The following is a 16,562-nucleotide window of genomic DNA, read 5'->3' as shown; positions in this document are numbered from 1 at the left end:
CTCCTCTGCGTCCCCTCTCTGGGCCGAGTCCTCGCCAGGGTGAGCGCTCTGGCGGACAAAGGGGCGGATCCTGCTAGAAGTGGGGCTGCTGGAGTGGAGACAGGCCTGGGAGGGACGACGACACCGTGGACGACGACAGACGCTCTGCTGCCTCGTGTCCCTTCCCAGGTTTCCTCCCTTGCTTCCCGGGTACGGAAACTTACTGCCAGCCTCTGGCCTGCGGCCCGACCGCGGCCCTCTCCACACCATACCCGCGTGCTGCTGATGCCTAGAAAGGCTTCTCTGTACTGAGCTTGCTCTGAGGAAAATCTGTCCCAGTTTCTCCTAAAACGTCCTTTAAAGTTGGTGACTCATTCCAGTCCGAGCGGAACAGAAAGCCCAGCGCACAGGGCAGAGCGGGCAGAGCAGCAGCGGGTGCGGGAGAGCCTCGCCGCTGCAGTCCCCTGCTGGAAGCCAGTGGGCCCTTAGGAGAACTGCGGCGTGTCCGGGGTTCCACGCAGTAAACGACTAATCCAAAACAAAAACCTCCCGCTAGTGCCCTCACCTGCTTTTGTAGAAGCGGCTGTTCTTAACAGCTGAACCCAGTGACTCCACTGGTTCTGTGTCCTCCCAAGAGAAGCCCTCGCCGCACTGGGCTGGCACAAGCCGTGCCCATAAAACTCGCCCCGCAGAGCTCCGGGTGGAGGCCACCGCGCGAGAGCGAGCAGAGAGAGGCATGTCTTGGCTTCCTCGGTTCCGGGGCTGACTGGTGACGGGTGGAGCGTACGTCGGCCAGGCCTGCAGGTGGGGACACTGGGGGGAAGGCATCTGCCACAGGCTCTGGCTTCACTAAACACGTGAAGGCGTTCTTAGGGATCCTGTAGCCGTCACGGAGGAACCATTCTTCCTCCTGGCACTAACAGTAGAGAAAAGTAACTGATGACCAGATCCCTTTTTAACTTCCCTAGAGGCAGCGCTGAGACTGGTTCAAAGACAGGAATCCAGCTGAGGAGTCCAAGTAGAAATCAAGGCAGCGCTGTGAGTTAACGCTGAGCAGAAGGGCAGGGCCGAGCGGGAGCAACGGGCGTACACCAGAGCGCACCTCCGGACCACGGCGGGGACTGTCGTCCTTCCTACGCACAGGTGCTAGCCGCTGCGTCCCTAGGAACAGCACGAGGTGCAGAGAAACCATTTGGTTTCATTTGGGGGACAATGAGCGGTAGCTCAACTCGTGTGAAATAACTATGTTTAGTTGAAGTTTACTTTTAGGGGCCAGAATTCCTTAACTAGTTTCACTTACACGTTGGGAAGTCTGTTCTCTCCCCGCCGAGGCTGGAGCAGGGGCTGCTGCCTCAGCTGAGGGAGGGGCCGGTGCTGACGCACGGCCGTCACCTACCCACGGACGGACACTTCTCTCAGTGTCTAAACACACCAGACCAAACCAGGTTCTCACACAGGATCTTATCCAGGATACTTAACCTGCGTAATCCTGTACTCAGAAGTGCGAAGTGGTATTCCTACTCCTGAAGGTCAACCCGGATGGCAGAGACGTATACGCCGGCCTGTAGAGTCTGTGCGTTATCCCCATAGGTGGGTCACGTTTTCACTCTAAGTATTAACTATAGTTCTAAACACAGACTCTGAAATGGTCAACAACAAACAGAAATACCTTGTAGGGTTGCAGTCTCATTAACACAACTCTGCACTTAATTCCATGATCTTTATTTCAAAGATATCAAAACATATGTACGTATTTGCAATTTTTCTATTACAAAACTTGCTTTAAGATCAAAATGGTTTCATGCCTTTGAAACAGAGAAACCTATAGGAATTTGGAGTAAGTCTGGCAATGAGCTCAGATCTCTGATACCCTGTCCCCGTACTATCCCTCAGACCACCTCCATAGGTATTACTAAAATAGGGAAAGTAAATCCTGAGATTAAAGTATATTAAATATTATAGCTCCAAAAATAAAGCTATGTACAACTCCTGGAATAACGAGACCAACAGCTTTTTATTTGGTGGTTATTTCTCACAGTCTGTGCCATCGTCTGCCACATTTCCTTAGAGGCCTTCCAGAAACAGTCTAGTAAGAATCTCATGCCTTGACCTGGTTAAACAGGGGCTGAGAGTGCTTGCTCAGTCACATAACGAAACACTTGTGCTCAATCATTTTTAAGTCAGTTTAAAATCGCCTAACTTCTTAGCTAAGAAGCATCCTGCTATCCACAAAGCATAGCGAGTGACATTTTGAAATCCTCCTTGATCTAACCACCTTCAAGAACTTTATAAACCACCCATCACTTCCCTGCATCAGACTTAAGAGGTAGTTACGTTTCCCTTTGATAGAGGAAACAGGACTCCTGAAAAAAATATTTTACTCAAGTCCACAAACTAAGTCACACCAAAAGGAAAAAGGCCAAAATTCTATTTCTGTGCCTGACTGGAGTCCAGCCCCTTGGGCTTGCAGTTTTTCCCGTCACAGTGAAGTCCCATTTCTAACCTATGTCCAGTGATTCCCGAAGATCAAGAACAGCAGCAGTGCTCTGAGGTATGGCAGAGTGTCCCATGAAGTTAGAAGACTATCAAAGATCCTTTGTTTTGAAAGTCATCGCACACATCTATGATGCTAGAGAGAGCCTCACTCCGACACCCACACCTCAAAGTGAAGCGTGCCCCTGACCCACGGGGAGGTGCCACGTGGGCCACTCCACGCTGAGACCAACCCCGCCTGGGTCATCGTAATACCAGCTTCTAGTGGCTGCTTCTAACCACACAGGAGAGCAGGGAAACTACTTAACAACTCTGTTCTCGCTCAAATCAGCGACTGGAACAGCATTTTTATTCTCTTCACCGAACCACTTGGTGAATGGACTCCCAAACTTCCTCCTGTGCCACCCTATTACGGCATCAGGTAACCCCAACACTGTCCGCGCACGGGCTTTACTACTATTACGTCTGTAGTAGCAGAGCAGCTCTGGCCACGCTTCTGGTTTTGAGAAGCCCCCCGTCAAGCTCTGAGGTGTAGGAACACAGATTGACTGGGCTCCATACGCTTTCTTTTTTGGGGGTGGGAGTGGCTGAGGGGACACCTCCATCTACTCAGGCATCTACTCTACTCCCTCAAGACCTAAAAAAGCAGTAACAAAATGGAACCAGTTTCAACATTACTTCCAAAGGTTTCCACTATAGCTTAGCAGAGAAAAACTGTTTCAGGAGTCAAGAGAATTAAATATGGATTTAATATCAGCTTAAATGGATTCTAGTTAATCATTTCCTTTTTATTTGCCTTATATAAAAAAGGCAAGAAAATAGAGTATGTTAAAGATTGGTTTAAAGCACAAACCTTCAGAGTTTGTTCTAAGGTTAGTACGTATTTTTTCCTGCCTTTCCAGTCACCTGAGAGTCAGGAAGCTCCCAGAAACATGATCCCCTTAGTAAGAACTACCGCTACCCGAGCTCGTCACAGTGGGCTTGTCAAGTTTTCAGACTTTGCTTGGCCTGAGACACATGTAAATCAGAAAATCTACACAATAATCTCTCCTCACATCACATCTATAAAAACAGCATTTTAAGGTTGTGGGAAATAGAATTTTGGCCTTTTACAGAGCCTATCCTTTGCGTCTTTCCTCGATTTTGAAAATGCAGAAGTTCTAGCATTACGGAGTGTCATGGTATCTTTATCATCAGGCATTGTAATTTTAGTGATTTTTCCCAAGTCTCTGACTCTATGAAAGAAAATAATAAAAGAGTACCAGAAGCTTCCCGTGACTACTGCGAAAAGTAACCCAGTCTCTCGAGGGTGGATGTCTCTAACGGTTTGTCAGGACGCTCTTGCCTGAGCCGAGCCCGTCCGGCCGGAAGCTGTGCTTCATTTCCATCCTCCTGTCCGCCTGCAGGGACTTCTTGGGTAAAGAGGCCACCTAAACAAAGCAGAACAAGGACTCGTTTTAGTCTGTGTCGGTGTTAAAAGAAATGCCACAAGTAAAAGGAGAGGTAACTAGCAGACGGGAGCCTACACGCCCCTGCCGGTACCCTAAGTGTTCATTCCCGGCGTAAACTGGGTGTGGAAAGGAAAAAGAAAGGGCCAACCTTTTTTCTTAATGACGACACCATGTTTTCTGTGTTTCAGTCTGGCTTATGACAAAGCCTGCAGCAGAACTGCCCACATCTAAAAGGCAGAAAGCTCACCACAGAGCAATGCACTGAGCACGGGGACAAAGCTGGCACCGTGCCGGGGGCGGTCCTGGAGTAAGTGCTTTCCGGCCGCTGCTACTGCCTCACTGACGGATGCGGGAATGAAAGAACTTGCTCGGGGTCACAAGGCCGGGGCCGACGCCAGCCCAGGCAGTCGGTGTGCCCGCAGAATGGGACATCAGCCCCTCGACTACACTGCGCCAACCCAGACCTTCATACCACGGGAGGTAGAGGAGCTTCTAGTTGTCGTCCCAGGAATGACAGCAAACGCCTCCAGATGAGGCCGCTGCCCATAAACATAATTCCTGTAATCAGCCAAAACACTCTGTGGTCCTGAAAGAGAACAGAGTTACTTTCAGTCACAAAAGGTCAGGCTCCTCAGCAGTAAAATTCCCCAACTATGAGTGCCCCGGAGCTTACAGAAGCCTTGTGTTGTTCCTACAGCTCTTTCCTATAGAAAGGACCGAAGAACAAACCTTGATAGCATCCAGGGAATCAGAATAATCAGAAGAAAAACAAGACATAAAAGGGCTTCGACATTTAAAAATCATGTATAAGCCAAACATAACCACTTTTACTTTGAATTTCCTCGCAGTCTTCGTTTGCATGTATACACATCTTAATAGTTAAAATCACAGAGCACATACAACCAAATTTGAATTTTATGCTTTTAGAACCACAGTTCCCGATCTGTGAGCAGAGGTGTCCGGGGCACCACAGCACCCGAGAGTATTTCAAGGAAAACACCGTGTCATCTGCAAAACAGAACCTAGCTACTTCATAAACAACCTATTAGGTAATATCACAGAAACGATGTCCTAAAAGAAACTCTGGTTCTAGTAATCCTATGCAAAAATTCCCAAGACACTAGACACTAAACATATCGTGAACCAAGAAAGTTTGGGAACCCGTGACTAAAACATCTTCCCGTCATTTTCAAGCTTGTACTATCCGGCAGTGCAATGTGCCCGCGTCCGTAGACGGAACCACAGGCCCCCACGAAAAGGGAGCCCAACGCCAGCTATGCCACTGCTGGCTACCAACGTCCAGGGACGGGGAGCTCCCCGGCCCAGGCTGGTGTGTTGCACAAACGGTTCTAGCTCTCACTGGGGGCAACACACACCATGTGAAGGAGAAACCCATCTCTTCGGACCAGGAACTTAGACCTATATCAGGAAGACAAGTGCTAACACAAGTTCAATATTTTTGGTGAACACATTTCCAGTTACCCAAAAAGAGGGTGTAGTTTATTAAAAATTACATTTAAATGAGATTTGGAACAATAGATTACTATTGTCTTTGCTGTAGACTGGTTCTACAATCCACCTATGAAGAAAAATCTGAGAATGCCAAAGTGTGATAAACTAGAAGAGAAGTTCCAACCTAGCCTGAAATTCCAAACACACACACAAACTGTGGGACGACAGCACAGCAGGAGGACCGGAAGCTCACCTTGTAGGCAGGCACAACTAGACAACACATCAGTGTAAGTAACGCAGACAATGACCTGGAGACTGACAGGACAGACTCCGCAATGAAGAAGGGGCCACCTCAAAGAGGGCGGGCAGGGCAGAGACCTGCCGGGGAGCTCAGTGAAACTGCGGGGCTGCCCATGAAAGGAAGGAAGCCGCCAGCACAGAGAAGGGAGAGAACCACACTATGGCACGGGGGAGCCTGCGTGGAAAGCTGAGTCCCCATAACATTTGGCTTTGAAAGCCAGAGTGGCTGAGTTTTGTGAGTTTTTACAATCAGTAGGACTTAAAACCTGGAAGTTTAGAAAAGCAGCAGGTTGAACTTTAGGAGAGCAGAGAGGGTGAGAGGAAACAGAGTGCCCGCCATTAAAGAGACAACACAACAGCCTGGGGAGATACGGCACAGAAGGAGCATCTGGAAAGACTTAGGGCAGACAGCGGGAGGGCGGCTCCCTAACCTCAGAGAGCGCTCTGGAGAAACAGAGATCGTGACACTCCTCCAGGAACAAAGGACCGGCAGGTGCTGTCCCCACTGTCCCCCAACCCCCAACACATAGTGCCTGGGGGACCTAGCACGACGCCCACTGGTTTGCTTACCCTGCGCCCACCCTCACCGGAGCTTCCCGTCTGCGTGCTCCAGCCAGGCTGGCCTCCGTCCCAGCACGGGGTCTGCGCCCCCAGAAGACCCAACAAACCTTGCTAACACTGAGGCTCCCGTACCCAGTAGGGGGGTTGCGTCCACCCTCTCCAAAGAAGGAGCCCATCAAAAGAAGCATCCCACTCCTGGCCCTGTGCAAGCTACCCCCATAGGGGCGGGCAGCACTCCAAAGTACCCCCTGCCCGGGGAGAGGGGAACTGACCGCACACACTGAATGTGGCCCCAACAGTGGGCTGGCGGCAGACAGCTGGTCAGACTGCGGGCCCTGCCCACCCGTGGAAGTGCCTCGGGGGACAGCGCAGAGAAGCAGTCTGCAGCTCTGCCAAACACCTGGTCTGACCCAGCTCAAGCCCAGGGTGGCTCCAGACTGACCCACTGATGTCACAGGGAGTAAACACAGCCCACAGCAGGCAACAACAGCCATGTGGACACCTGAACCATGGGCAAACACGGCCCAGCCACTTGGCGGGGGCGGGGGGAGGCGGGTACACGCAGCACACTGAGAGAAGAGCTCTGAGGCACCAGGTTCTGGTGAGCAGGGACCTCGCCCTGCAGGCAGACAGGACCTCTTCCCCATGCAGCCACCTTCGAGGGCAGGAGACACGGCTGACTGTCCTAGCTCACACACACAAACACCGAGAGGAAGACAAATGACTATGTCCCAAATCAAAGAACAGGAGAAGTTCTCCTTAGGTCACAATAAGAGACCTAAGTGAAATGGAGATAAGCAATATACCTAATGGAGAATTTAATCATCAGTGGCGCCTGGGCGGCTCAGCCATGAAGTGTCTGCCTTCAGCTCAGGTCATGATCTCTTAGGGTCCCGGGATTGAGCCCCACATCAGAGTCCCTGCTCAGTGGGGAGTTTCCTTCTCCCTCTGCCACTCCCCCTGCTTGTGTTCCCTCTCTCACTGTGTCTCTGTCAAATAAATAAATAAATAACATCTTAAAAAAAAGAAATGATCATATACTCACTGGACTTAAAAGTGGAGGACATCAGTAAGGTCCTAACAAGGAGGTAAGAAAGAACCACTCAGAGATGAAGAACACAATGAATGAAATTAAAAATAGACCAGCTGGAATAACTAGTAGCTAGAGGAAGCAGAAGAACAGACCAGTGACCTGGAGGACAGTCATGGAAAGTACAGTTGAGCTGGTGAAAGGAAAATAAATGATCCAAGACAAGAACAGATTTAGGGAACGCAGTGGCTCCATCAAGCGTACGAACACCGGCATTCCAGGCATCCCGGAAGGAGAAAAGGGGCAGCAAATTTATGTGAAGAAATAATAGCTGAAAACTTCTAGAATCTGGGAAAGGAAACAAATCCAGATCCAGGAGGCTAAAGAGACGCGTCTCCGATCTCAGGACACCTGCAGATGGAAGGCGAGGGGACGGAGAAGCATTTATCGGGCACATGGACGTGAGAAGAGCGCCAGGGTAGCATACTTACATCGGAAAAACACTTCTTACTACAAAGACTGTGACAAGAGACAAAGAAGGACCTCATAATAATAAAGAAGATGATCCAACAAGAAACAACAAGCTGATTGTTTGCGGGGGGTGGGGGGTGGGGGGGTGGAATCAACACAACTCTGAAGCCTTTAGCCAGACTCATCAAAAAGAAAATAAGAAAAGTCAAACAAAATCAGAAATGAAACAGGAAATAATAACCATCACAGAAATACAAAGGACTGTAAGAATACTATAGAAAATTATATGCCAAAAAATTGGAAGAAGTGGAATTCCTAGAAACCTATAACCTCCCAAAACTGAATCAGGAAGAAATAAGGGAATTTGAACAGACCAATTACCAGCAATGGTATTATATCAGTAATAAAAAAAAACCTCTCAATAAATAAAAGTCAGGACCAGACTGCTTCGCAGGTTAATTCTACCAAACTTTAAAGAAAAATTTTATCTGTTCCTCTCAAACTATTTAAAAAAAAAAAAAAAGAAAACTTATAAATTCATTCTATGAGCCCAGCATCACCCAAATACCAAAATCAAAGACACTACGAAAAAGAGAACTACAGGCCAATATCTCTGATGAACAGGCTGCAAAAAAACTCAACAAAATACTAGCAAATCAAATCCAATAATACATTAAACAATCATTCATTACTGTCAAGTGGGATTTATTTCTGGGTTGCCAGAGGTAAAGGGGTATCACCTCTGTGGCTTACTCTCAACTGGTTTTAGGAAAAAGAGGCTGTATATAAAGATAGAATGAGGGCGCCTGGCTGGCTCAGTGGGTTAAGCTTCTGCATTCAGCTCGGGTCATGATCTCAGGGTCCTGGGATCGAGCCCCGCATCAGGCTCTCTGCTTAGCAGGGAGCCTGCTTCCTCCTCTCTCTCTGCCTGCCTCTCTGCCTACTTGTGGTCTGTCAAATTAATAAATAAAATCTTAAAAAAAAAAGAGAGAGAGAGAATGAGACAGGGAAGGTGATACATGTTGGTGATAAAAGAATGGGTGAAGGCTCCATGGCAATTCTTTGGACTACTCTTAAAAGGGTCTAAAATTATCTTAAAACAAGAAGTAAAAAAAGTTTTTCCTATCCTGGGTTGATCATTGTCAATACTAACCCCGTGTAGCCACTGTGTAGCAGAGACCTTGACATCTGGGGATTTCGTAAACATGTCTGAGCTGTTCTTCAGGTTATCTAGACACGTAATTTGTAACTGATGAGGGACTGACCCGAATCTTGTTCTGCCGGAGCTAATCACCCTGTACTGAGCCAGTAACTGGCCACGAACCACTCATCTCCCGTCATAACTAGGTTGCTCTACACCTGGGACTGCGTGGAACTATCAGAGAGGAATTTCCAAAAATCCCTTTTAAAAATGGGCATTAAGGGTGCCTGGGTGCCTCAGTGGGTTGGGCCTCTGCCTTCGGCTCAGGTCATGATCTCAGGGTCCTGGGATCGAGTCCCGCATCGGGCTCTCTGCTCAGCAGGGAGCCTGCTTCCCTCTCTCTCTCTCTCTCTGCCTCTCTGTCTACTTGTGATCTCTGTCTGTCAAATAAACAAATAAAATCTTAAAAAAAAAGGGGGGCATTAAATGAAAAAATAACTATAAAATGAAAAAAAAGTATAAAAGTGAGTTTGTAGACTGTACATATAGAAACACGATTCTTAACAAAAATGACCTGATCTTGTATAAAGAGTTCTGTAGCCATACACTGGGAATCTGCAGAGGTCTTTAGAAGTTACCTCTGGAGAATTTCAAGGGTTAGTTTATGCTGCCCAAGAAGCTTTGGTTACTTCTGAACTTTCTAGTAACTACATATGGGCTTAAAAGCCTCCCAACGGATGCCTAACACACTTAAATGCAAACCCTCATAGGCTCTACAAATTCAACACCATCTCCCATTCGTTTGCTCTGACCTTGCTCCCCACCTGTCTCTGCCGGGCTCACCCTCTCCTGCCCCCACGGCCCTTGTTGTTCCTTGAACAAGCGCAGCCCGTTCCTGCTCCGGTAACTCCCTGTGTGCTCCGCTCTGCTGAAAACACTCTCCCTCGGACCGTCCCGCTTTCTAGCGCCACCTCCTTGGGACACTGCTGAGCGCCAGCTTTAAGACGCGCCTTAGCACACCTCCTGGCAACATCCTGCGTCCTTCCGCCCGGCTTCCTCTTGATGGCCCTTACCACCAAACGTGCTGTGTGTCTGTCTGCCCCTCTCCTTCCCGAGGGCAGACACTCCCTGCCGCATCCCTGGGGCCGAAAGCAGCGCACACTACAGAGCAGGCACCAAAACCCACGTTTACAAGATGAAGGAACAAATGTACTGCACTGATTTTCCCTTTCACATCTTATAAAGAACGTGAAAATGACTAACACCGACTGGGGCTTGGCGATCTCCTTGGAAGCGGTGCATAAGCCGAGATGTAGAGGTAAGCAGAAGCTGGCCAGGCAGGAGAGGTGGGAGCCAAGGACAGCTGTGGCCTGGAGGAAGCCCGAGGGGGAGGAAATACTGAGGCGACACCCGTGGCGAGGGCGAGGTGGCTGGCTTCAGCGTGGACAGCCCTGCGGGCAAAGGAGTCTGGGTCTTTATTTTAAGGGCAAACATCAGTGAATCATTTCACAGAAAAGTGACCACGAGGTTTGCTGCTTTTACAAACCACTTTCCAGAAGCAAAGAGTGGTCCTGATCAGTGATGACGGGTTCAACCAGGATGGCAGCCGAAGAGACAGAGAACAGATCTTTTAAATGAATGAGGACACAATGGAATACTACAGTGGAATACTATTCAGTCATCAAAAATGAAATCTTGCCACATTCAGCTAAGAGACATAAGTTAGTCAGAGAAAGACAAATAACCTATGATTTCACTCGTATGTGGGATTTCGCAAACAAAACAGAGGATCAAGGGGAGGGGAAGGAAAGATAAAAATAAGAATCAGAGAGGAAGGCAAACCGTAAGAGACTCTTAATCATAGGAAACAAACTGAGGGCTGCTGGAGGGGAGGTAGGGGGAGGGCACCTGAGGCAATGACACTGGGTGTTACAGAAGACTGAGGAATCACTGACCTCTACCTCAAACTAATTATATATTAATTGAATTTAAGTAAAATAAAATTAAAAAAAAAAGATTAATGAGGACACAGAGTCCAAGTGTGCTGAATGCAGTGTAGTGTGCAGATTATTTTCTAGAAATCCTACAGCAAGATATTTTCTGAAAGACCACACTACAATGACAGGAAGAACTCTGGCACCTTAGCGTTATATTAATATGAAAAGGCAGCAAAGTGGAGAGTGCAAGTCTTGGGCTCAGATCACAACCGTGATTTTCTAGCACTGTGCCCCTGAGCAAATCACTTCAATTTCCTGAGCCTGTCTGCTCATCTATAAAGTAGGGATAACACGTCCATCTTCACAGTTGTGATTTCACCAAATAAAGCAGCAAACTACCAATGCCGGGAACATGAAAACTAGAGAGGCAGCCTTTCGTCAGCGCGGCCTCACTGTGATCCTGCTTACCGCCACAGCACCGCCTCACTCTGTGATCCCACATCATCACAGCCTCATGGTGTGATCCTGCGGGAACACCGCCTCGTCCTATGATCCTGCACGGATCCTGCATCACCAGAGCCTCACAACACGATCCTGGGGGAGCACCAACTCTTCCTAAGATCCCGCATCACCAGAGCCTCATGGTGCAATCTTGCAGGAGCAGCACTTCATCCCATGATCCCGCATCACCAGAGCCTCACGGCGCGGTCCTGGAAGAGCAGTCTCTTTGATGGTGTGACCCTCCAAAGAGCATTCCTTCACCGTGTAATACGGTTTTGTCAAACCTTTTCTATGTGTGGTTCCATTTTCTGAGAAACATGAGGTAACCATGGCTATAGTTATACTTGTGTTACAACAGGATCTAAAAGTACTGCCTGAATTTTGAATGAATTAAACATTTTAATTAATTAGGGATGTATATATGTTAAGACTCTTTTTTAAAATCCAATTAAAAAAAAAAGATTTTATTTTTAAGCAATCTCTACTTCCAATGTGAGGCTCGAACCCACAGCCCCAAGACCGAGAGTTGACTGAGCTAGCCAGTCAAACCCATTTAAAAAAAAAATGATCTTCAAAACAAAAATAATCCCTAGATCACTGAAATAATAGTCTCACCTCTTCAAGGGAAGATTCCAAATTCATTCCAAAAGCAACTCCCATTAGTCCAAAGAGAGAAAGAGAGAAGGTTCCCATGGTCAGCTGTAGGTTCAACCTCATCATCACATTCCGGTGGCTGGAGAGAACAGCTTACATCAGAAGGGCCCACTAACTACACACAGGAAATTCATGAAATCATTTATTAAAACCACATACATTAAATCTACACCTTTAGAAAAGGACATCTATGTAGCATTTATACATGATAATAATGGTATAACTCCTCCCAAAATGACAGTTTTCTTAAAACATTCATCACTTTAGAATTCCTTTGGTTGTTCTACAGGATGCTTTCTCACCTGTCCAGATTGATGAATATGATACTTTGAGAATCATCGATCAATACCCTGAGTTCCCGCGTTGCATTGGAGAGATCCTCGGCCAACCGGTAGTAGTTTTCCAAGAGCAACTCCATCTCTTCTGCATGGTCGATTCCAGCACTGCTCTTTTCACTGCAATTAAGGGTGAACATAATTAGCACAACACAGGCATCACCCATTTGGTACCAAAAACTTTCTGAATCCGTATATAATACTCAACTATGAATGAAAAAGTGGCCTTGGTTTTTTCTTACTGTGACTGAGCTCAATCAGCGAGTGGCTTTATCAAGTGATCCTAAACACTATGAAGAGTAAGCCGAGGGTGCAGGTTCCAGCCCGCAGGCCTGGGCTCACTATACTCGGGCCCCAGGTCAAGGGATTCTCATGCACATACGCACTACCAGACAAAGGAAAATTCAGAATGTGTAAATGCTGATGAATGAGTGCAGATTAGTGAAAATAAGGCAAAACAAACTAAAAACAAAATAAAAAGCTTTTCCTTTCCAAGGCAGATACATAATGTTATTTTCATATATGGAGAAATATGTTCTTGAGTGATGTTAATAGTCACTTTGTACCCCTTTACTCATACCCCAGCCCCTACCAAGGAGAGTTAGTGGGACTGAAGTGCTCTATGAAAGAGTTATATCATAGAGTACATTAGACACAGATTGGCCTAATAAAGCAAACAAGAGTTACAAATGTGTTCAAGTTTCTGCTACTGTATCTGCTATATAACAGCCCTTATAGTCTTAATTTTTCCTTATTAGAATACAGATAAATAATTTCCCAAAATGCTTAAAAAAATCTGTACATGTTGTGGTGAAACTGTATACATTACAGAGGTGTCTAATATTTGTCTACAAAGAATAAAAATGAAATATTCTGAGTACTTAAAAAATAAACATTTAACTTGATATGCATAAGAATAAATAATTTCTAATTCTGTAAGAGATAAAGTTTTCTGATAGTCCTTTTTTTTTTTTTAACGATTATTTATTTATTTATTTGACAGAGAGAGAGAGAGAGAGAGAGAGAGAGAGATCACAAGTAGGCAGAGAAACAGGCAGAGCGTGGTGGCAGGGGTGGGAAAGCAGGCTCCCTGCTGAGCAGAGAGCCCGATGTGGGGCTCAATCCCAGGACCCTGAGATCATGACCTGAGCCAAAGGCAGAGGCTTTAACCCACTGAGCCCCCCAGGCACCCCTAAGATAAGCCTTTTCTAGATCAGATCCAAGTTCCAGAATATATGTTCGTGTCCTGTCTCCCTTTACCCCTCTTTCCCTCCCCCATGTGAGTATCTTTCCCTCTCTTCCACCGTACTCCCCAGTCTAAGTTATTCGGGAAGATGTGTCAGCCACTCTGGGGGTCAGGCCCTTGAAGATAAAGGTAATGATGTGTTTGTGTTCATCACAGCCCAGCGCAGTGCTATGTACACAGCGGACATTCAATATATCCTCATTACACTAAACATGCATATAGGGAAATAGTGAAACAACTGAGGATAAAAAGTGCCTGTATTCTCTACTCTGGAGAAAATGTTACGTCTCTAAGAAGAACCATCCTGAAGAAGACAGAAGACTGATCCTAACAAGACCGGTGACAAAGCAGGACTCCAGACTTACAAGACTTGTGGGTCACTCCACTTCGTGAGACAGAGCTCCTCCAACAACTCCTCTTCATCCAAAATCTCCAACATGGATTCTTTGAAAATTTTAATATCTGTTTCTAACTCTGACAGACTATAAGAGTAGTTGTATAGAAATGATCAATAACATTAACTTATAAACACTTTTCCCTATTAAAAAACGTACCTTTTTAAAGTATCTTATCAAGTAGACCCACTTATACATTAATGGTAAACACCGACTTGTAAAAGAAATTTTTGATATCCACCATGCACATCAAGAATCAATTTCCATCCAGAAATAAATTAAAGACCCTGATATAACATTTCATGCAAAAACAGCTTTTCCACAATCATAAGTCTATGTGACCTTTTTAGCTCAACTTCTCACCTAGGCTACCTTCCGACTTCAAGGCACAGAAAGAAAACCATTACCATTAGCAAAACTAGTCGGTATTTATTTTTTATTTTTTTTAAAGATTTATTTATTTGACAGACAGAGATTACAAGTAGGCAGATGGGCAGCCAGAGAGAAGAGGAAGCAGGCTCCCCGCTGAGCAGAGAGCTCAATGTGAGGCCGATCCCAGGACCCTGGGCCACCCACTGAGCCACCCAGGCGCACCTACTAGTTTTTTTTTTTTTTTTTTTAATTTATTTATTTGACAGACAGAAATCACAAGCAGGCAGAGAGGCAAGCAGGGGGTGGGAGGAAGCAGGCTCTCCCCTGAGCAGAGAGCCCCACGCGGGGCTCAATCCCAAGACCCCGGGATCATGACCTGAGCCTAAGGCAGAGGCTTTAACCCACTGAGCCACCCAGGCGCCCCTAGTTGGTATTTTTCAAAACCGGGAATAATCACACTGATTTTGTATCTGAATTAATGCTATACATTTTCTATTAGGACTACTGAAAGAGAAGCTTAAGATATTTTTGTCTACCTCCCAAATACATAGATAACCCATATTTACCTTTTGCCATTTTGTAGTAAGATGTGCAATTTGCTTCTGTCTACAGAAGAATGTTTGGGATCCACTAAAGCTTCCAATGTCTCAAGGATCAGTGGCTGCAAAATGCTAAGTTTCCCCTGAAGAGTGCTGATCTAGATAACAACATGACCTTTCATAAGAATCAAAACAATCTTCTTAGAATACTCAGGATCAGTGAATCCTCTGATTAAACACAGAAATCTGTAATAGCTTGGCAGGCTGGTAACGTTTCAGAACATGGTCACTGCTAGAATGCCCATTTCAGATGATTCATAACCTAGATCTACCAGGTTAAAAGATAACCATGCATGTTACCAGGCTTGCATTTGGTTGATAGGGAATTAACTCTCCTAAGAGTCTTCTCCCACAAACATTTATAATGAAAGGAATGCAAGGCTGATTAAAACCTGCCATTTATGTTAAAACACATACTTTACATTTGGTAAACAATACCCACGTTCTTCGTACACAGAACACAGTTCAAAATTCCCATGAAAAAGATTCTTCCAAAACCCAACACATAACTTGGGACTTGAAAAATAAACCAGTGTCAAGTCAAAAGTATACTATTTATTGTTCAGGCATTCAGCAGGAAAGCATTGATACAGGCTATATCTGTTGTTAAAATATTGAAATATTCCCGTACCAGCTGGCAAACAGCATAACAGAATTAAGCAGTTAATTAGTAAAATAAACGAACGGCATAAAAGCCAGTGCGCACTACTTATCTCAGCCTGAGCTCCTGAGAGCTCAGCCCACGTAGCCTGCCACTCACCCCTGGCTGCACCATCTCCTTTCCCTCCCCTGCATTCTCCCTGTCTGGTAACCGTGCCCTAGCCGGTCACCATCTATCTCCTGGGCTGGTACTAGCCAGCGCTCCTGCCTCACGAACCCGAGTGAGTAGGGGATGTAGCCATTTCCTACTCCGGGTCCATCCAGTCTCACCCCTGCATGCTCCCTCTCTCCCTCCCTCCCTCCACTCAGCGCGCTCTAGACCGACCGCTGCAGGCAGCCAGCTCCTGAACAGCACTGCACTGGCCACTGGGGGATAAGAAAAGACAATGAACCATTTGTGGGGCCAGGAGGGCAGTGACCACTGTTGTTTGGGACCTGATAGGGTCTCTAGACACCCAGGAATGACCTACATAATAGGGGAATCATTGGAAGAATTCTCCCTGGTTCCTATGTCACAGTAGGTCTCAAACCGTGGCATCGTGCAGCAGCCTCCAAGGACGGTACCCACCAACCAGAGTGACGGGGAAAGTAGGAGAATGATTTGAGCTCTGTTCACCGGATGTATGCAGTTTTACAATATACACTTTAGTTGCAGAATAATAGAGAATATTTAAAACTTTTTTGATGTGATGTTAAGTATTTTGAATTATCACCCCTCAAATATAATTATCAAAATTATACAAAGGATGGCCAACTTAAAATGTGCTTAACTGAATGTCATAATAGGACTCTCAAAGAAACTCTATAAACTGTCCCTAGAGACCTCAGATCTATTTGATTGGATAGTACAGCTTAAGAATTAAGTACTTTCTCCACACAGGACCCTCAGAGATATTTTTGTTCAGAGGCAGGGTGTGGTTAGGAATGGTGTCATTGAAACAATACCACTTGTCTTCCTACTCAATAGTATTTTAAAACAAGAAAA

The 16,562-nt window shown here is 46.2% G+C and overlaps 1 protein-coding gene across 3 annotated transcripts in view; it reads right to left on the bottom strand.

Moving 5' to 3' along the window:
* Positions 1 to 3,569: 3,569 nt before the first annotated feature.
* Positions 3,570 to 16,562, bottom strand: part of MRS2 (magnesium transporter MRS2) — a 37,322-nt gene continuing 24,329 nt past the window's right edge. For all 3 annotated transcript variants that reach the window (XM_059179478.1, XM_059179479.1, XM_059179480.1), the window contains exons 6-11: positions 14,885 to 15,015; positions 13,917 to 14,033; positions 12,273 to 12,425; positions 11,932 to 12,049; positions 4,396 to 4,509; positions 3,570 to 3,902 (exon numbers count right to left, since the gene is read on the bottom strand). In XM_059179478.1, the coding sequence (XP_059035461.1) occupies positions 3,792 to 3,902; positions 4,396 to 4,509; positions 11,932 to 12,049; positions 12,273 to 12,425; positions 13,917 to 14,033; positions 14,885 to 15,015 (744 nt within the window). In that variant the 3' untranslated portion in view covers positions 3,570 to 3,791. The remainder of the gene's footprint in view (positions 3,903 to 4,395; positions 4,510 to 11,931; positions 12,050 to 12,272; positions 12,426 to 13,916; positions 14,034 to 14,884; positions 15,016 to 16,562) is intronic.

Source organism: Mustela lutreola, chromosome 6, assembly GCF_030435805.1.
Source record: "Mustela lutreola isolate mMusLut2 chromosome 6, mMusLut2.pri, whole genome shotgun sequence".
Lineage (NCBI taxonomy): Eukaryota > Metazoa > Chordata > Mammalia > Carnivora > Mustelidae > Mustela > Mustela lutreola.
The sequence above is the reverse complement of the archived record's forward strand: the minus strand, read 5'-3'. Positions and strand labels throughout refer to the sequence as shown.